Source organism: Cnephaeus nilssonii, assembly GCF_951640355.1.
Source record: "Cnephaeus nilssonii genome assembly, chromosome: 7".
In the NCBI taxonomy this organism is placed as follows: domain Eukaryota; kingdom Metazoa; phylum Chordata; class Mammalia; order Chiroptera; family Vespertilionidae; genus Cnephaeus; species Cnephaeus nilssonii.
In genome coordinates this window covers 71,378,685-71,399,952 of record NC_137078.1, presented here as the reverse complement: position 1 = coordinate 71,399,952, position 21,268 = coordinate 71,378,685, and the positions used below count along the sequence as shown (strand labels likewise).

The following is a 21,268-nucleotide window of genomic DNA, read 5'->3' as shown; positions in this document are numbered from 1 at the left end:
TCCTGTTTCCATGCCTTTTTCTTTCTTTGCCTACGTACGCTAGCTAGGATCTCTAATATAACACTGAATAGAGTCCTGATATGGACATCCTTACTTTGTTCCCAATCTTAGGGGAGAGCATTCAGTTTTTCACCATCAAGCATGATATTAACTATAGCTTAGCATTGATGTGCTTTATTATACTGAGAAGATTCTTTTTTTATTCCTAGCATGCTGAGAATTTTTATCATGAATAGGTTTTTTTGTTTTGTTTTGTTTTTGCATCTGTTGAGCTGGTCATATGGCTCTTCTCCTTTATTCTTTTGATTTAGTGAATTATATTGACAGATCTAGAACTTTGCATTCTGAGGATAAACCTCACTTGGTCACGATGGACTATCTTTTTTATATATAGCTGTGTTTTATTAATTTTTAAAAAAGAGGTACAAACGGCCAGTTATAAAATAAATAAGTCACAGGGATCTAATGTACAGCACAGGGAATATAGGCAATAATATTGTAATAACTTTGTACGGTGACAGATGGGTACTAGACTTTACTATGGTGATCACATTGTAAGGCATAGAAATGTCGACATTTATATGCCTTACGATGTACAATCACTATGTTGTACACCTGAAACTAATATAATATCATATGTCAACTATACTTTATTAAAAAAGAGTAGATATCAAATTTTATATGCTTTAACCATAAATATGAAATTGTAAAGAAGGAATTTTTAAAAAGTTGGTTGTAAACCATAAAAAGTCCAAAATGATGGGCAAAGTAATATACTCGTATAAATGAAGAAGTAGCATAAGCAGCCATATCACAGTTGTGTGGTAATTGCTAGAAATAAACAAACTAAAGTTAACAAGTTTCTTGAGAAATTAATAAAAGAGTCCTTAAAAAAAAGATAAGAGTTGGCAAAATAGCAAATGGCATAAAATAATCATTTAAAAATGTAGACCAGTTTCCTGTGGCTGCTATAACAAGTGGCCACAAACTTGATGGTTTAAAAACAACAGACACTTATTCTCTCATGGTTCTAGAAGCCTGGCATGAAGGTGCTGGCTTTGGAGGCTCAGGGGGAGACTCTCTTCTCTGCCTCTTCCAGCTTCCGGTGGTTGTTGGCATTCTGTGGACGCATTGTTCTAGTCCAGCGGTCGCCAACCTTTCGGACCTCGGTCCTTGGACCATGGGTTGGCGACCGCTGCCTAGTCTATGCCTCCGTGGTCTTGTTTTCTCCTCTGTCTTTCATAAGGACACTTCTCATTGGATTTAGGGCCCATTAGGATAATCCAGGAAGATCTCCTCATCTCAAGATCCTTAACGTCATCACATCTGCAAAGATCCTTTTCCCAAATTCCCTAAAACCAGAACCATCTCCTGTAGCACAAATTGTTGTCATCTTTATAAATGGTTCAAATAAACAAGTTTTGGGTAACTGTTTGGCTAATTTGGGAATGTAGCCATTTGGCGTGGTAATCTGTGGCTAATTGGCTTTTGATGAATTGGTCATTTGACACATTGATTTTTAGCCAACTGGCTCTTGGAGACTTGATGTTTGTGGAGTTGGACTGCCTCCCACATGGGCCTGGGGCTTGATGTCTGGGGCCAGGCTGAAGCACATATGGGCGCCTGGCAGGCTAAGCTCTTGGTCTGGGACTCAAATCTCATTTTAGACCAGGAAGGGAGAATCCCAGAAGACCTGGCCTTTGCCCAGCCTTGGCCATCCACTTCTTCCTGAGAGCCGGCTCCTCCGGAAGAGGCTGTGTGAGATTTGGGATATACAAATACTAACAGAATGAGAGTGACTTTTGTTTACTGTGTGCTAGGCCCTGAGCAGAGCATCTCTGGGCATTATCTCATTTGATCTTCACAACAACCCCGTGTGTGCCTACCATCAGTCTGCATTTGACAGATAATGGAAGGGAGGCTCGGAGAGGTTAGGTTACCTGGTCAAGAGCACACGAGTGGGTGAATGGCAGAGTTTGGATTCCAGACCAGGTAGATGTCTGTCTTTAAATTCGATGCTATTAACCGCTGAGCCTAAATGGATCGGGTGTAGTCCTTGTACTCGGGCAACTGCTGGGACCATCAGCTCATTTATTGCATCTTAGCAGCGGAGCCTTTCCTGTTTCTCCAGATGAGGAAACTGAGCCTGGTCTAGGTGTGAGATTTGTCAGGTTACACAGAATCCGTGTAAGAACTAGGACTGGAACCAGATGGGGCCCCGTTCCTCCTTGCTCGGCTGCCTCCACCTCCAGCTTGGCTCCTAGATTTCTTCCTTTGTGTTCTTGTCTCCAAAAGGGGGACAGACCCCAGTGGCCTCCCTGCCCTCCATCCCCCAGCTCTCCATGTTTATGTCCCTGTTAATGGGCCTTTGCAAACCGGCCCAGCTGCCGAGCGCGAGCCAGCAAGCCACCTGGAGCTGCGTCTGCCCCAGAATGTTTACGGTGCGCGGAGCCGAAACGAAACAACATCCATCTTGTTGACTGGTCCCAAACACTGCACTCATTCATGGCCAGCCTGCTGACAGGGTCCCCGTGCTTGGCAGTGAACTGCCACAGCTCACCCGGCAAAACCTGGCAGCGAGAAGAGCGAGAAGAACGCAGGCAGACTTTGGGGAAATCACACCCTGAGCCCAGGCGGCCCTCTGGCCCATTTTCTAGTCACCCTAGTCTCTAACCAGAGGCATCCATCAAGGTGGTACACTGTGATGTCAGAGTGGGTCTGAAGAAAAGATGCTGGGCCCTGGCTTCAGAAGCACAGGTCAGGGCTGCCCTAGGCCTTGGTGAGGACTGATGAGATAGGTCATCTTTGTACATGTGACGTGTGGTGAAAGTTGTCAGCCCATCCTGGAGAGAGCCATGGCTTTACCCCAGACCAGTAGTCGGCAAACTGCGGCTCGCGAGCCACATGCGGCTCGCGAGCCGTGGTTTGCCCCTCTGTTGACTAGTGAGTTTGCCGACCTCTATCATATACTACCCTTTACCTCTTTGCACACAATATGCCACAATTGCCTAATCCTCACAGCTTCCAACTACATGGTAACATTTAGTCTAGCAGTGGTCGGCAAACTCATTAGTCAACAGAGCGGCAAACCGCGGCTCGCGAGCCACATGTGGCTCACGAGCTGCAGTTTGCTGACCACTGCCCCAGACAGACCTGGCTTGAGTCCTGGCATGGCCCCATCACCTCCCAGACTCAGTTTCCTCTTCTCTCCAGCGGGGTTAATGATGACCTCTGCCTTACAGAACTGATGGAGAACCTTTGAGAAACTCTCATAACCCAAGTTATAAAAGCCCCATCTCTTCCAGAATGCCAAGGAGAGTGTTACTCTCTCTAAGCTGCCTTTAAGAGGCATCAGCGAGGCACTGTGGAGTGAATGCCTGACTTGGCTCCTGGTTGTGCGACCTTGGATAAGCCTCTTGCTCTCTCTGGGCCTCAGTCTCCCTTTTCTGTAAACTAGGAGTCTGAGATGAGATTATCTTTCGGGGCCATTGTACCCTGACATTGTACAACAGAATGACTGAGGCATGCCCCTCAGGAAGTGTGCTGTTCCCCAGGAATCTGTGCCTTGGGGCAGCCCTGTGGTGAGGCATGGGGTGACCACTGTCACCCCAGCCAAGGACTGTGTTCTGGAATGACCAGCCCTGGGATTGAACGCCAGGTCTGCTTCCTTCTATGTGTGTTACTCAGGAGAAGTTGTTTTACCTTCTGGGGACTCGGTTTTCTCATCTATAAAATAGGCTGCTTGACTTATCTAGCAAGACTGTTGAGAAGCTTAGATGAAACATATGGCATGGTGCTCTGTCCTCCGAGGTACAGACACACTTGCATTACATGGTAAGGGCTGTAGGGGAGGGATGCCAGCATGCATGGGAGTGAGTGGTCAGCCACGTGGCGAGAAGGTGGCAGGGTCAGGGAAGGCTTCATGGAGGCAGTGACTGCCCTGGAGGAAGGATAAAGGAAGGGGAGTATGCTCCTTCACCCTTGGGGGAGGGGTAATTTTAGCGCCTTTGCTGTTTAAGGGTCTGTGTCACTCACCAGACTGTGGGCTCCTGAGAATAGCACCAGTGCCTGGTGCATCTCTGTGTCCCAGAGCCCAGGCTGTACACACAGTAGGAGCTTGGGGGAGGGAGAACAGGTGTCTGTCTTGGGCTAATCCAGAGGAAGCATTGGGTTCCTGTGGGAAGTAGCAGGCCTGTCAGGTAGTGAGGCGTCCTACATGTGGGGGGGGGTGGGGCCTGTCCAACATCAGCTCCTCCTCTGGGTCAAGAGGCCTTTGACCGGGGACTCATGATGGCTCTCTGAGGCTACAAGAGAACATGCACATTTAGTCCCACCTCCAGTCCACTTCCTTTGTTTCACAGCAAAGGAAACTGAGTCCCAAGGGCTGGGGGCTGCCCAAGACAGGTAGTGAGCCTCCAGGGAAGCCTGGGACACTGGGCTGTGCTTCCCTGCCCAGGGGGCCTTTCCGTGGACTCTCACACCGAAATGTGAGAAAGGGGGTTGGGACCGAATGCGGAGGCGACTGGACCAAAACACACGAGTATTGATTCATGTATTCTGGTGAGAACCAGACTACCTCCCCATGGAGGCAAAATGTGACCTGTGGCCAGGCTTTCTCCTCTGGAGCTGCCCAGCCATGAGCGTTCCTGAATGGGGTGCCCCATCGGCTGTATTTGCCTGGAAACCCTCCCGTGCAGCCTCAGAAGTTAGGGCAGTGTGGTACGATGTGGGCCGGTGCCGCCCAGAGCAGGGCCCAGGCTGGGCTGGGCTAAGCCTGCAGTCCCCGGCCTTGCAGAGGCCTATGCCTGTTTAGAATGAACACCCTGCTAGGTGCTGCTTCGTGCTCCCTCAGACACGCTTATGGAAATGTTTGGTACGTTTCCATCCCCCATCTCTCCAGGGGAGCTGTCAGGGCCGGAGTGGGGCCTGCGACCCGGTGGACCCACTGGGGCTGCGTCTTAGAGAAAAGGCTTCTGTCTCTCTCGTCCTTCTAGGTCCGTCTTTCCTGGCAGCAGAGGTTCAAGTATCACTCAAGGCCTCACTTAACTCTCACCTCATATATTCTTTTCTGCATTTGTCCTTCAAACTGGCATTTGACACACTTAGACATGAACCACACCATGCAGGGCGAGTGGCGCTCTGACGGGAACACTCAGGGCTGGGGTGCACAGAGGAAGCAGCGAGGGCAGCCTGGTGGTAGGAACAGCAAAGGCAAGGACTGGGGAAGTGGGGGAAGAGCAGGGCAGGTCTGGGGAGCTGTGAGCAGTTGGGCACAGCTGCAGGGAGGGGAGTGTTGGAACCAGCGGCGGGGGGTGGGGGAGCTGGACAGTGGGGTCAAACAGAGGGTACAGGGTCTTGCTTGCTTGGCTTAGGCATTGGGAGGGTATCTCGTGGGCAGTGGGAGCCGTGGTGGGTCAGGAGCAGGGCCAGGTGGGCCAGTTTTGTGCTTAGGGAAGATCACTCTGGCTGTGGTGGGATGGGTGGTCGCATTCAGGGAGGAGAGGAAACTATTGCTCAGGTTTGCTGGTGGTTTGAAGTGAGGCAAAGCCTGTGCGGATGGGGGGGAGGATGGACTGAGAGCTGTTCAGTAGGGAGGATGGAGGCTGAGGGTGAGGAAGGACTGAGACCAGGAGTGCAGCAGGAGAAGGGGAACGACTCGGGTGGGGGAGGCAGGGTGGGGAGGTGAGCCCCACCTCACGGTCTCAACCCCTGATCAGCCAGTGCAGGAGACGGCACCTGCCCGAGAACCCCTTTTGGGCCTGTCCCTCCAGGGCTTTCCAGAGTCAGCCTGGCATCCGCCCTCCCCCCCCCCCCCCAATTGTGGCCCCAGCACAGGGCCTGGCTGCTGATTCGCCTTCACTGGGGAGCCCGCTTGGGGATCATGTGCCTGCCTTCTCATGTGCCCTTCTGGGCTCGGGGCTCTCTTTGTGTCACTGAATCTAGAAACAGACCCTGGGATTCAAAGACATCAAGACAGGGGCCTGCCCATGTGGATACTAACTTATGGGGAAATCACTTCATCAGTTACATACATGTCTGACCAGTGTGCTGTACACCTGAATGCCAGCTATAACTTAAAGGTTTTTTAAAAAGGACAAGACAAAAAAAGACACGGGCCTGCGCTTGCAGTGTCTCAACACTGCCGAGTCAGACGCCCTTGGCCAAAGCCTGGCTCTCCCGTATCACCCACGGTCTGACTTGGGAGGACCCCCCTCTTTCCCCATCTGAAAAATGAGGAGTTGGCCTCCGCCAGTGGTTCTCAGAGCGCTTCCTTTTTCTAACAGGGCTCCTTTACCCTCCTGAAGTAAAATGCATAGAGAATGTAACCTGCCTGCACCAAATTCTTAAAAATTCCATATAATGTTTCAATGGAATTATCAAGAAGAAGTGCCAGGGGAAGGACCCTTGGTGATGTGCGTTCCTCAGGAGACAGGATGAAGTCGTCAGCGGCTCGCTCCTTGTGTGCAGCATCCCCGGACCTGTCAGCTAGACACACAGACGTCACAAGCCGGGTGACCGAGGGTGACGTGATTTTCTGAAATGGCGAACACCTCCTGTTTAAGTTCCAAACAAAACACAGTACAGTCTCGCCTCAATTTACATGGTAGTTCCATTCCTGGAAAATTCAGTATATGCTAAAATCATGAAAAAAGTACTCTGTGTTTATGTGTAAAATGGGGCTGTGTTCAGGCTTAGAGGACCAGGTTGCTTGTTTACAGTTTATTTGAATACCTGGCAAGATATTCAACAGTTAGTGTAGGCCATGAGTTGTCCATCTCTGGCTCCTCCTCACTAAATGAGTGGCTCCAAGTCCTCGTGACCACCAGAATCCCCACTCCCATGCCTGACCCCCCACAATGATTTTCAGTATGTCCCTTGTGCCCTGGCAGGTGAGGGTGCAGACTGGAACACTGACTATAGGTGCTCAGGGAGGGCAGCGGAAGAGAACAAAAAGCTCTGTGGGACAGGGCTGGTCAGGGAGGGCTTCCTGGAGGAGGTGCACTGGGAACGGAGTGTTTTCAGAGCTGAGGCCCAGAGAAAGGGAATTTTTCAGAAGGCAAAGCAACTTCTATGACTTCCCAAGTAGGCTTGGCCAGCCTTTCTGGCCAAACTGTGGGACAAATTGTCTTTTCCACAGTGTCTAGAAACTCTGAGCCTCTCTGAGGGACAGTGAACTGTTCCTACTGCCTGCCCTATGTTGTATTACTGATGGTGCCTTTCCTGGAGGTCGAGGTGTCTTTGCAAAGAATCGTGGTATTTTCCCAGTCAGAACAACTAATCCTTCCCAGAGGCCTGAGATGGAGGGAGGGGGTTTTAAGATGCTGGCGTCTCCTGTCCCTTCCCCTGCCCAGCTGCCTGGAGCTGTGCATTCCCCCCTTGTCTTTATGTCTTCTTTCTTACTTTATATATTTCTCAGCAGTTGGGGGGGGGTTAGGATATGAGGGGGGCAACATGGGCATGAATAGAAGTTAACTAATTAGCTCGATTTAAGTGGAGGATGTTAAAAAAAGGGGGCCAAACATGAAATAATAAATATATGCCTGACATAAACATTTATGGTTCTGTATTTACTGAAAAAACACAGATGGAAATGTTTGTCTTTGAGAAGTTTTTATAGATTTCAACAGCCATTTCCTCTGGATTTCTTGTCATCCCATTACTCTTCTGGCTGTTTTGGGCTTGGACAAAAACAGAGGGTTTTTGGTGACCATCCCTATTGCTCCCTGATGATCTGGGCCAGGCAGGGGTTTCTGTGGGGCTCAGGGCATCCTAGGAAGTGATGGGCCTCCCATCACAGAGGTCTGGGATTTTACAGCCTCAGAATCAGAGAATCTTAGAACCATCTATCTATCCATATAAAACCCTAATATGCAAATAGACCGAACGGCGGAACTACCGAATAACCGTACAACTGAACAAACGGTCGCTGTGAGGTACACTGACCACCAGGGGCACGCACGGAACATGGTGAGCGTCTGCAGCAGGGGGCAGAGCACGGAACATGGCGGGTGTCGGCCACGGTGGGATGGTGGAGCAGATAAGCGGGGGTGCCAGACCAAGGTGGGGCGCCGGTCGCTGTCATTGGGGTGAGCCCCTGGTGGTTACTGAAAATTCTTTGCTCTCTCGTGCTGCAGTCCCGCCCAGCGCTCGCACCTGCTGCCAGTGCTGGCCCCAATCGCTCAGTGCTGTCAGCAGGTGCGAGTGGCGGCTGCCGGCCCTGATTGCCCCTCAGGGCTTCTCTACCTCCCCCTGCTCCTGAGGGGTGGTCGGGGCAGCAGTTGCCGCTCGCACCCGCTGCTGGTGCTGGCCCCAATCGCTCCACACTGTCAACAGGTGTGAGCAGGGCTGGTGCGTTCAGCACGTGGGAGTGGCAGCAGCGGGAGCGGGGCTGTCAGCAGAGAGGGGACCGGGGGCCGTGGCAGGAGGGGCTGGGCAGGGGCACGGAGGATGGGCTGAGACCCACCCCTGTGCCCACTGCAGCCTTGTGGCCCACAGTTCCTTTCAAGGTGCACGAATTTGTGCACTGGGCCCCTAGTCCTATATAATAAAAGGCTAATATGCAAATTGACCAGTCGCTATGATGTGCACTCACCAGCAGGAGGCAGACGTTCAATGCAGGAGTTGCCTCCTGGTGGTCAGTGTCCTCCCACAGGGGGAGCGCCGCTCAGACAGAAACTGGGTTCATGGCTGGCAAGCGCAGTGGTGGTGGCGGGAGCCTCTCCCGCCTCCACAGCAGTGCTAAGCCGGCAGTTGGACATCCCCTGAGGGCTCCTGGACTGCAAGAGTGGCTCCAAGTCCTTGTGACTACCAGAATCCCCACTCCCACGCCTGACCCCCCACAATGCACAAATTTTGTGCACTGAGCCTCTAGTAGTAATATAAATGCTTAGCTTTATAAAATTGCATCATTTTAGAATGAGAGAATCATGGAATTTTAAAATCCCACATGCATGGAACTTTCTAATCTTAAATTTTGGAATCATGCTGACTCAGTATGATGAAATGCAGAAGCTGAGAATTTAAGGGATATCAGAATTTTTTTTTACTAGGCCACCCTCCCCCACCCTTGGGAGATACTTTAAGCAGCTAACTATGCCCAGTGCTTCTGCCAGCTTTTGGGCCCCTGCTTGTGCTGTTCCCTCTCTGATTCAACATGGCATCTCTGTTGCCCCTGAGGTACACTAGTAGTAATTTACACCTGTAAGGTTGTAGATTTCAACCCAAATACAAGTTAGTTACATTAAAGGTAAATGGTATATAAATGGACTAAGTACTCAAATTAAAAACAAAGATGATCAGAGTGGAGAGAAATTATTTTATGGAAGAAATTGTGTTCATAAGGATGCTTTTGGTTGCAAGTGGCAGAAAATACATCTGAGACAAGCTTAGTACACTACAGGAATTTTTTCTCTTCACACAAGAGGTTCTTGGTGCAACCAGTGCTGTGGTTTAGTTTCTTTGCTGTTGGTTGAGATGCCTTGGTTTATTGTTCTCCAACCGACTTCCCTTGGGATGACAAGCTGGCTTCTACTAGCTACCAGGGCCACATGCTTCCTCGTTCACATCAGAGGAGGAGAGGCTGTTCTTACCCTAGTCATCAAACAGAAGTGTCAGGCCTCTGGCTAATTAAACTAACTTGTGTGTCTGTCTAGGAGCCGGCCCCTGTGGCCTTGTGGCTGGGGAGGTGAGATCATGCTGATCAGTGCAGGCTTTGAAGCCCACCTGGAGTGGGATTAAAAAGAACAACCACGAGAGCCAGTACCGACATAGTGCTTACTATGTGCCAGATGTACTCTTCCGGGTACTTTACATATGGTAAATGAACCCATTTCAATAAACTGAGGCACAGAGACACTAAATGATGTGACACAGACAAGGCCACAGCTAGTAAATGACAAAACCAGAATTCAAACTTAGTTGTCGGACCCCAGAATCTGCACTTACATGCCATGGGATATGGTCTCTCCTTCTCAAGTCCTATCTCTCTATATAAAAGGCTAATATGCAAAGTGTCCCCTCGGGAGTTTGACCGGGAGACAGGGAGTTCGATTGCTCACTATGATGTGCGCTGACCACCAGGGGGCGGTGCGGAGTGAAGGAAGGCCCCGGCTGGCAGCAGGAAGGCCCCAATTGTCCTTGATTGCTGGCCAGGCCTAGGGACCCTACCCATGCACGAATTTTGTGCACTGGGCTTCTAGTAGATAGATATAGAAATATGCATCCTGTTGTGGGGGGGAATGAATACCAGGTGTAATAGACTGGATGTTTGTGGTTTGTGCCCCCTCTCATCTGCCGACCAAATTCATATGTTGAAGCCACAACCTCCAGTGTGACTTTATTTGGAGATGGGACCTTTGTTAGGTTAAATGAGGTTAAGGGTGGGGCCCTGATCCTCCAATAGGATTAGTGTCCTTATAAAGGGCACACTGCACTCTCGCTCTCATTCTTTGCATGCACACACGAGGAAAGGCCATGGAGGGACCTTGTGAGAAGGTGGCTATCTACAAGCCAGGAAGAGCGCTCTCACCAGAAACTCAATCCGCAGGAACCTTGCTCTTACACTTCCAGCCTCCAGAAAAGTGAGAAAGTAAATGTGTTGTTTAAGCCACCTGGTCTATGGTATTTTGTGATGGCAGCCCAAGCTGACCAATACACTAGGAAAGTAATCAGCTGCGTGGACTCTGAATCCCTTAATGACGTGGAGCAAGGTCTGGGCCAGTGTTGCCCTCTTAAGTCCGAGAGAGCTGGGCTTGTACCATTTACCAGCTGCATGACCTTGGACAACTCACTCTTCCTCTGGAAAATGGCATTAGAAATGCTGGCATGAAAAGAGCCTGGTACTGGGCTTGGCATGTAATAGGCACTGTATGAACTTTAGTGTTCATGCTACAATACTAAAAAAAAAAAGAAAAAGAAAAAGAAAAAAAAGCGGAGTACAGGAAAATAAGTATGTTTTTCTGTTTTGTTTTGTTTTTGTCAAATATGTAGAGAGGCATATGGAAATAGGAGGTTTATGTGTCGTCATGTCTGCTGTGGCTCTCTCTGTTGTTGGTCGTATAGGTGACATTTATTTTCTAATAGTTAGTTGCCAAGGTGTATTTTCCAATTTTTTTCCACCAACAAATATGTGCTAATTTGGTAGCAATACAAGACACAGAGAAAAACCCGGCCAGAATATGTGTTTATGTATATAGACACCTGCACCCACCTGTGGAACCGGCCCTGGGCTGGACTGGGACAGAGCAGAGGGCTCGCGCCGTTTTCTTGGCAGTGGCATCCTGAGGTGAGCCTGCTCAGGTTTGACTGGCCTGAGTCCCTATAAACCTAGCTTAGCTTTAAAGGAGAATTTATGGAGTTTTTGTGATCTGGGATGAGAGGTGACGGGTGACCGTAAACCTGGCGTGAGGCCTTGAGCATCAGGCTCTGTAGCTCCAGAGGCCCTGCCAAACTTACAGCCGCTCCTCCCCAGTGACTGTGAACCCCCCAAGGTGGCTCCAGGCTAAGTGAGTGGCCCTCGGTTAGCCCATCCCACCAGGCTGTGGTTGCCAGGCCTCTGGGTTTGGTGGGGAAGGGGGAGAGGGGCTGATGAGGCAGTGCTGTGAGGCCGAAGGGGCCAGGAGTGTGGATGCACCATGGGCTGTGTGTCCTTAGGGAACTGCTCAACCCCTGGGCCTGAGAAGTGGAGCCCTGTGTCTCCCACTTTCTGGGAGCAGTGAGCTGTTTTTCTAAATAAAGTTTTATTGGAGCACAGCCCCACTCATTGGTTTACATATTGTCTGTGGTTGCCTTTTACGGTCCAAGTTGAATAACTGTGACAGCAGACTGTAAGGCCCGCAAAACCTAAAATATGTACTGTCTTGCCTTTTACAGAAAAAGTTTGCTGACAAGGTGGCTGAGTCAGGAGACCCGGTGTAAGTCTGAGCCCTTCAGTTGCTGAGTGAGCTTGGGCAAATTGTTTGCCTTCTACCCCCCAGCCCTCCCCACCCTACTCCTGAGGGTTGTAGTGAAGCTCATATGTGAGGGCTGCAAAATGTGTGGTAGACTGTAAGGTGCGGTGCCCTGTCACCAGTCTGGTGCCTGGTGGGCACTAAAGTCTGCCCTGCTTGTCCGTGAACGAGGAGCAGTCGTGTAGGCCATCCTAGACCGGCCACTGGCTGCTCTGGGACTGCAGGGAGGCAGCATCTGGGCCTGGGATGCTGAATGCATCATTGTCCCTCTCATGCAGACTTGGCAGGTTTCGGCGTACATTAAAATTCCTGTGGGGAGTCACCTTATATGTGGTACCGCTTTATAGCCAAGTCATTACGGTAATTTGCAAAGCTCTGTGGTGTGTAACTGGAGACATTTGCTTCAGATTTGCTGGCTGTGACCTCATTCAGGCTGCTGCATTCATTGACCCCCGAGCCTTTGGGGGCTTGTCCTTTTGAGTCTGGCTTCAAGGCCATCCAGGCCTGACCTTCCTGGGGTTAGAATGCTCCTCATACAGGGCCCTGCCTCCTGGCCCCATCCCAAGCTCAAGGATAAATGGAAGAGATAATTATCATTATGGACACCGTTATACAGTTACTGTGAGCCAGGCACCATGCCAAACACATTGTGTTCATCATCTCACTTAATTGTCACCAGAACCTTGTGAAGTAGTGTTAGCACCATTTTACAGATAAGAAAACTGAGACTTGAAGAGGAAGTGAAACCAAACTCTTACCTAGCCCCGAGGGTGCCAGACCAGGCTCTGGTGTGGATTTGCTGTGTGAGCCTCAGTTTCTTCGTCTATTATTGAAATAGATGGTCAGTCAGTCCCAGCCCTGATGTTCTAGATTTTCTCACCAACTTGTAAAAACGAACACAGGACCCCCTGACCCTCCAATCCTCAAAAAAAAAAAGCTTCATTTACATGGGCAAAGCCAGGTCCAAGGTCTGATCCCCTGTGGCACAGAGGGAGACTTGGCTGCTGGGTGCAGCCCCTTCCCGGGAATCCCCAGCCTGCCTCAGGCAGCTCATTCCCTGCCTCCCGTGAGAAAGACTCCAGTCCTGCTCCCTGAAGATGTAGAGCAAGCATGTCAAACTCAAAGGCTAACACGGGCCAAATAAACAAGGTTTAAGTTTATGTGGGCCGCAAAAAAACAAAAGCTTCAATTTTCATAGAAATGTGGGTTTATTTCAATAGAGACATGCTGAATACAAAGGGCTGAAATAAATGAGCAATCGTTAACATAAAATAATAGAACATTTTAATAAAAATTAATATTTTTTCTCGAACATTAACTTACCAGACACAGAATAACTGCACAAATTAATAAGCGTAACGCAAATAAACCTATTTTTCTTGTTCTCTGAAAGCGAAATATTTCCTGTTGCGCACACCAAACAAGTCAGTCCAAGTCTAATGATGTGGCAATCGGCTGCTAAAATATTTGCTGCTAGTATTAGTGGAGAGAAATGGTGCGCCTGCACGTAAGGTGCGTAAGGGAAATAAATGCAACACGATGATAGTAATCAGTTATTAGTGAACATTGTAGTTCGTTATTAATAATTATGTATGACAGGATATTGTAAAAACTAAGTTACAAAATTTTTATTAAGACGTTTCTTACATACTGTTGTTACATTGGCTGGCTGCAAAAATATTCGTTGTGGGCCACATGCGGCCCGCGGGCCGTCAGTTTGACATGCTGAATGTAGAGTGAGCAGGGGTGGGTTCCGTGATGCACCTGGGGACAGAGAGGCAAGATGAAACAGGCGGGAGGACACTGGGAGGTCCCTGGCTGACGTGGGCCTGGAGTGGGCAGCAGTGACAGTAGTGACAGCATCTCTGGGAAACATATTGCAGCCTCTGGTTTCATTTCAGCCTCTGAGAAAGCAGGTGGCCCAGGGTAGGATCTGGCATAGGCCTTGGGATATCTGGGTTCAGGCCCTAGCTCTGCCAGCAATTGGCATGTGACGTCGGGCAGCTACTTGCCAGGTCTGGTGCTTATGTCTCTCTGCAAGGTGGAAGGCCCAGGCTTTCATCTGGAGTCTGGGAGGGTTAACACAAGACAACGTTCGAATGGGCTTGGAGCCCTGAGAAGTGCCAAACTGTGACCCAAGGAGCTCAGGAGCTCCTTCCTTCCTCCCTCTCAGAGCTGGCTTGCTTACTTATTACTAGAGGCCTGGTGCACAGATTCATGCACCGTTGGGGTCCCTCAGCCTGGCCTGCGCCCTCTTGTAATCCGGGACCTCTTGGGGGATGTTTCAGCCTGATCCCCACAGACCGGGAGGCCAGTGAGGAGCCCGAGCCCAGGCCTGGTGCCGCTCCCGCTCATCCTGGCCCCACTGCGCCTGCCGCTTCTGCACGGTAGCACTGCTGCAGAGGTGGGAGAGGCTCGTGCTGCCGCAGCTGCGCTTGCCAACCGTGAGCCTGGTGGCATCTGGCGCCTGTCAGTCAGCTGAGCGGTGCTCCCGCTGTGGGAGTGCACTGACCACCAGGGGGCAGCTCCTGCATTGATCATCTGCCCCCTGGTGGTCAGTGTGCATCAGAGAGACCAGTCGTTTGGTCATTCGGTCGCTTAGGCTTTTATATATAGAGATAGGGAAACCTCTTAGTGTATCCAGCAGAGACCAGCCAATAGGCCTCAATTGTTCATCGAGTAACAATGACTGTCTCTTCCCACATCTCAACTCGGCCCCTGACTGCACTGCCTGGGTGACTGTGGGTGAACCATTGAACTTCCCTGAGCCCCTGTGCTCGTCTGTAGATGGAGTGATCCTGCCACCTGCAGAGTTTAGGAGTCATTGGGATGATGGTTCTTTGACTTCCCCAAAGGCCCCCCAACACGATCTTCATTGGAGTCACAGGTGAGGATGCTTGTTCAGGGGCCCCAGTTGTTTAGTTGGCTGAGGGGTGGCAGGACTGAACTTGGGCTTCGAAGTCTAAGAGATCTGGGACCCGTGGTCCTAGTCAAAGGTCCCAATTTCTTCAAACCTCAACTTTTCTCATCTGGAAAATGGCTGTAATGAGCCCGCATCACAGGGTTGGATACTTGAAAGTACTGAATGTGCCTGGCACCTAGGAAGTGCCTGATGAATAAGGGCTTGAAGAATGCTGGGCTCCCTGACGCCTTTCCGGGGGCCACCGTCCATCGTTCCACACATTGTCCTAAGTGAATGAGGGGTAAGTGACTCAGAGGTCCCCAACGGGCCTGGTGGGTCCTTGAAGGAAGCTCAGAACTGCCTGCCCAACCCAAAGACTCTGGGAGAAAGACCTTGGCCGAACAGCCCTGTGTGATGATTAAGCTCTCTCTGCTCCAAATGCTATTAATGGTCATAAAATTATCCACAGTTTTCTGAGGCCCAGTCCCATGGTTTGCCTCCACGGGACAATAAAATCGCATGCAGAAACGATTTGGAAAAGGCAGAGACCGCCAAGCAGAGATGGAGTTAAGCGAGCGGCAGCCTGCTCTCATTAGCTCAGGCCATTCACATTTGTTACCAGGGATTTCTTTTTAATTAAAAAACAACCAAGTTATTAAAAAATAAGCTTGTGAGGGGCTGGCCGAGCAGCAGCCAAAGCCAGTGGGAGTGAGTGTTCCTCACAGCAAGACACGGGCCCAGGCTCTGGCTGGGAAGGTGACACAGAGGGCAGCTTCTGAGCAAATGTTCATCTGGGCAGGCTTGCCTGTGCCTGGGAACCTGGGAATTTGTCTGAGCCCCTTACCTGGCCTAGGACCTTGAGAGCATTGTGTTCTCATCTGCAAACTGTCAGTGCTTGGCAGGTGAATGCTGGTGCCTGTCCAGAGCTGTGGGCACATGTTGAATTAGCTCAGAGTGTCTGGTCTTAGGGGTGGGCTAGAATTAGGTGAGGTTGGATTTTTGGCTAAGGGGCCACTTTTTATTACATAGTGATTGCGATGTGGGATTTGGGTGTGACTCAGGTCAGAGATCCCAGACCCTTACTAGCTGTGTGATCTTGGGCAAATTGAGCTTCGCCGAACCTCTGTTTTCTCTTCTGTACAGTGGGGACAATAATACCCATACCTCCCTCAGAGGCCAGTCTGTCTGCACCCAGGGCCTGCACACACTACTCGGCAAATGGCGCTCTGTCCTTACTTTAAGGGTGTTTTGATGTCAGTTCTCTTCTCATCTTAATGGTGTGTCTTGCTCAGTGTTGACAGTTTCTGGACAATACTTGGGCCTGTTAATGCTTTATTACCTCTCTAGGGTACCTTATGCTTTTCAAAGTGCTATATGGTAGTAAGAACAACTTCTACTCCTGGCACTCCTGCCAGGTGCCAGCACTGTGCTAGGGGCCCTGCACCCCAGGACTCGGAACCTCACAGCATCTCCCGGGGACTGGCATGGCTGTCTCCATCTTCCACCCGGGGCGAGGGTCAGCCTCGGGGAGGGTCAGCCTCGGGGAGGGACTTGTCCAAGTCACAGGCTTGGTTGGGGCAGTAGGGACTCACACCAAGACCCATAGGACCCCCAAGCCCATGCATGTCCGTTCCTCCTTAGCCTAACTCGGCCAGGTGACAGGGCAGAAAGCCTAAGTAAGAAGTAGTTTCCAGATGAATCCTCCTCACACTACAGATGAGAAGACTGAGGCTCAGGGAGTGGAAGTAACCTAACAAACATGCCTGACATTTTTGTTACATGTTATGTAGTTTTTCAGGGGCTTTCACATCTGCTGCCTTAATTTATTCTTCATAGAAACCCAGCAGCTGGGCCAGGCAGATGGTTAGGCTGTCGAAGAACCATGAGGATACAGAGCTGTGAAACACTGAGCTTCCCAGAGACAGGAGCTTGTCTGTCTAGTTCCCAAGTCTTTCCTGCACCTAGAGTAGCGGCTGATGCTAATATTGATCCTGCTGGTGATTATGGGAATTAAATGGGGTGTCCCTGTGCCTCAGATGTGGTAGGGGTTCAGTTAGTGTTGGCTCAGGGGTGCTCTGTCTCCAACCAATGACTGTCCCCACTTACTCTGTCTCCTCTTCCTGTCTTTCTCTGCCTAGTGAACGGGAGCTACGGCCACTGCACCCCAGGCTCCGAGAAGAGCCTGCTGGACCTGGACCTTGCTGAGGGCCTGGGCCCCACCTGCCGTCAGGGCCTGTTTCTCTCGGCGGGAACCCCCCCATCCAGGGGCCACCCCCCAGCCTGTGAGAGGCTGCTCCATTTCCCCCATCCCAGCAGGTATGTGCTCCATCCCCACCATCAGCTGCCCTCTGTGGACACTCCCTGGAGGCCTCCAGACCTCACCTAGTCTGTCTGGCTTATGGGATGCACAGAGAAACTGAGGCACAGGATGGCCAGGGACAGCCAGAGTCCAGTAGCACAATGATGGCTGCCTGGGCAAGGCCCTGCACCTCTGGAATTGCAGGGCCTCGTGAGAGACAGAGATGGTTTTATTGAGGTGTGCTTCCCCGTTGCAGCAGCTGAGGTGGCCTTGCACAGAGAATCAGTCGTTTTAGAAGAGGAAGATTTGGAGTCAGTCGGGGAAGGAAAACTCAGTTCAGAATTCACATTGTCAAACCCTGGACTGCTGACAGAGCGGAGGGGGTTCCTCCGCCTGGGCCATGTCCTGCCCCGGGAAGCCTTCCGCCCGCAGGATCCTGATAGGTAACGGGCGCCATTCAGTGCCAGGACGTTCCCAGTCTGCCTCTGCAAAGTATCCCGTTAGATGGCATGCCAGGCTGAAATCTGGCTCCTGCGGCTTCTCCCGGGGTCCCGCCCGTGCCTCTGTGCCCTCTGGTTTGCTGACAGGAGGAGGCCAACCTCAGATAGGCCCCTGTACCCCACTGCGTGGGACTGCTGACCTCAGGCCTGTTCACAGGTCAGAGATTCTAAAAACGGGCCCACTTGCCTGTTCACAGCTTATCTCTTCACCAGCCAGGCACTGTGGGTGCTGGGGTGCCTTCCTTGGTGGAGGGAGCAGAGAGCTCCCCGATGGAGCTTACTTCCCAGTGGGAGTCCACAGGGGGAGATAGTACTAAATAGCTTTTTCTTCTTGTGGAATCATTTTTCGTCGAGAATTAGGTTTCCCATGGCCTCCCTTGAAGTGAATGAGACTTCTGATTTATGGGAGCACATTAGTCCGCTCGTCTGCCATGACCAAACACCACGGACTGGGTGGCTTAAACAGCAGACATTTATTTCTTCACAGCTCTGGGCGCTGGGAGGCCAACATCAAGATGTCAGCAGGTTTGGGTTCTCCTGAGGCCTCTCTGGGCTTGCAGACGGCCGCCTTCTCGTGGTGTCCTTACTCGGCCTCGGTGTGCTCACCCTCGGTGCCTCTTCCCCAGTCCTTTCGGATTAGGGCCCCGCCCTATGACCTCATTTAACCTTAATCACCTCCCTTAGCCTCTGTCTCCAAATACAGTCACATGGAGGGTTCAGGCTTCAACATACAAATTTTAGGGGGACATCAATTCAGCACACAAGGACCAGACACCCTTTAGATTTCAAGCTGCGCCCTGTTTGGCAACAGCCAAATGCATGTATCCGCTTGATGATCATGGAGGCTCCCAGCAGTATCCAGTTTCTCCAGCGGAATTCTGCCTCTCTCGGGGTAGACACTATGCGAACCCAGGGAAAGCGAGGCAAGTGTTCTGTTTTCTTTTTAAAAAATAATCTATCTCTATTGTCGAAAGTATTACAGATGTCCTCCTCCCCATTTTCCTTTTGGATAGAGGCAATCAGAAATATCATTTGTCATGTGGAATGCCATTTTGACAGTTGAGGGCACAGGAGAATCTGTACGCAGAACCCTACACCAGCCCCAACCTAAGTTGCTGCCACCGTTGCCAGAGAGGAAGTGGTTGAATATGACCTGGCACTTGCAGACTCCCTCCTTTTCCTAAAGGAAAAGTGGGCCAGCCCCTCTTCCACACCAGGCCGAGCTCGCCCTTCTCCCTGCCACTGGACGGCCTTGTGTTGGGGGCCTCCTCTCCATTCTTGCTGTCCCCTCCTGATCTCTGGCCCCTTGACCCCACTGCCTGGGTTCCCGCAGCAGCCGCACGAGCCGCCGCCTTGCCTCCGGCCCAGCTTTCTAAGATCAGTAAAATAGCTCCCACGTTCTGAGTGGCTGCTGCCTGTGCACAGTCTCTCATTTAACCAAGCACAACCCCAGGAGGCCCAGGTCCTATCGCTAATAAGTGACAATCCTGGGGTGCTTACTATTCGACACTTTACATGTGGTAACTCATTCAGCCCACAGCTGCCATCGGGTGGGGAAACTGAGGCCAGAGGGGCTATAAAACCAGCCAGAGGTCACTCCGCAAGTGGTGAGGAGTGTTAAGAAACGTTAGCAGTATCCTGATGTTGTCCTATCTGTGCTTAAAATGACGGCCCATCCTCACCACGGTCAGCAGAATGTGCCGTTAATTGCAGAGCCAGTCCTAGCTCCATCGCTGGCTCTCTGGGCGGCCTTGGATGAGATCAGAGAGCCCCTCTGAAGCCCCATTTTCTCACCTGTAAGATGAGGATGGGATCACAGAGCCTGCAGGTCCCCAGCAGCGTCAGGAGGTGCCCGTGATGGGTCCAGGCCTGCCCGCCGCCAGCTTCCTGGCCTTGCTTTGAACGTGCCACGTAGTTTTATACTTTCACGTCTTGGCCTCCAGAGCGAGCCCCTGCGCTCTCTTCTGTTTGACACAAGGCTACCACCCCTCAGCAGAGTCTCAGCATTCCCTCAGGGGGCTGGTCCTCAGTTTCCCCATTAGAAGGGCAGGGGCCTGCCTGGGCTCAGAACTGTCTGGAGCCCCCAGGCTCCCCCGGCACAGTGTGAAAAGCCTGTGGAGTGAGCTCGCTGACCCTCAGCCCAGGCTGCAGCCTTGAGCCACCGGGTGTGCGGACCCCGTGAGGTCCCACATCACCCTCTTCTCTCCTTGAGTCTCTGCTGGAGAAACACTGATTTTTCCCAATTCCCGCAACTTCCTTCCAGGGTCCAGGATGGTAGAGCCTTGAGATTCAGAACATTAAGGCTGTAGGGAAACGTATGATTATTCAATTAGGTCGTTTTACAGATGAGGAAGCGGGGCCCGGGCCAGTAGAGTGTTGTGGGAAAACCCCAGCTCTTATTTAACCAGATCCAGGTTCAAATTCCTGCTCTATCCCTGACCGCCTCTGACAGCTTGGGCAGGTTGCTTCAGTTTTCCCAAGTGTAAAACAGATGGTGGTCTCTCCCGTGAAGAATTTGGGCATGCATTCAGCAGGTGCCTCCCATTGTTCTGTGTTGGGCCGGCCCTCGGGAGAGCGCCTGGCGCGTGGGGCTGCTCCACGGTATTGGCTCATCTGGGGACTCCCGCTCACCATTCTGAGTGGTGATGGGAGTTGCCTGGGTGCACAGGGCCAGCGGGGCCGGCGGGGGCTGCTCAGCTGGCATTTGGAGCCGTGGTACCCCAGGACCAGCGTCGCCCACTCCTCACCTGATGTCATTTGATATTTTCCTGTCGATTATTCGCTTATCTGGGTGCCTCAGTCACAGGAAACGATAGCTGCCTCTTCTCCTGGTGGGGTTTGCTTCAACCTGACTGTTTTTAAAGGGATTACTGGAAACGGAGGCTTACCTGGCCGTCCTTCCCTGCCCGAGCCTCCCTGTGCCAGGCCCAGGATAGCAATCATGCAAGGAACAGCTGTGCTTTTATTTATCTTGTTAAGCTCCCCAGTCACAAGTGGATATCGGATCTCTCAGCTGCTCGGAGCTTTCTGCTGGTGAGGGTGGACCCCGCGTCCCCGGCCCTGGAGAGGGGTTACGGGTTGCGGTCCACCTCAGAATCCAGCTCCTGGTTCCACTGACTGTGCTCCGGGCCGCAGAGTTCCTGGGTGGGCAGGGAGGCCACGGGTGAGCTAACCGGGGGTTGTTCAAGTGTAGCTGAGAAGAAAGCAGAAGAGTCTCCCCCAGCCTTTCCACAGTTCTGTATCGGAAAAAGGCACACAGCCAGGAGGAGGGGAGCCTGGGTTCTGGGCCCAGCCCTGCCACTGGCCTGCTGCTCGTGACCGTGGGCAAGACCGGAGCCCTCTTGGACCTGCCCCCCCCCCCCACCACCACCCTGAGGCCCACCTCCTCCGGCTCCTTTCCTGGCCCTGTGGTGATGGAGCTGGAGGCGATGCTTGCTGAGTGCTCTGGCTCTGGCCTGGCTTCCCGTCTCCTCCCTCCCTCCTGTGACTGGAGCTGGGGATGCCATAGCTACAGAGCTGGAAAGGGGCGGGCCGGAGCTGCAGGCAGTGACACTGGGAAACAAGAGAGGGTGGCACCATTCGCTCTGCCGTCCTCTTTCCAGGTGGTCTCACAGCATCT

The 21,268-nt window shown here is 51.7% G+C and overlaps 1 protein-coding gene across 4 annotated transcripts in view; it reads left to right on the top strand.

The window, feature by feature from the left end:
* Window positions 1-21,268, top strand: part of GLIS1 (GLIS family zinc finger 1) — a 218,912-nt gene that overhangs the window by 113,378 nt on the left and 84,266 nt on the right. For all 4 annotated transcript variants that reach the window (XM_079778050.1, XM_079778049.1, XM_079778052.1 and 1 more), the window contains one exon: window positions 16,989-17,166. In XM_079778050.1, the coding sequence (XP_079634176.1) occupies window positions 16,989-17,166 (178 nt within the window). The remainder of the gene's footprint in view (window positions 1-16,988; window positions 17,167-21,268) is intronic.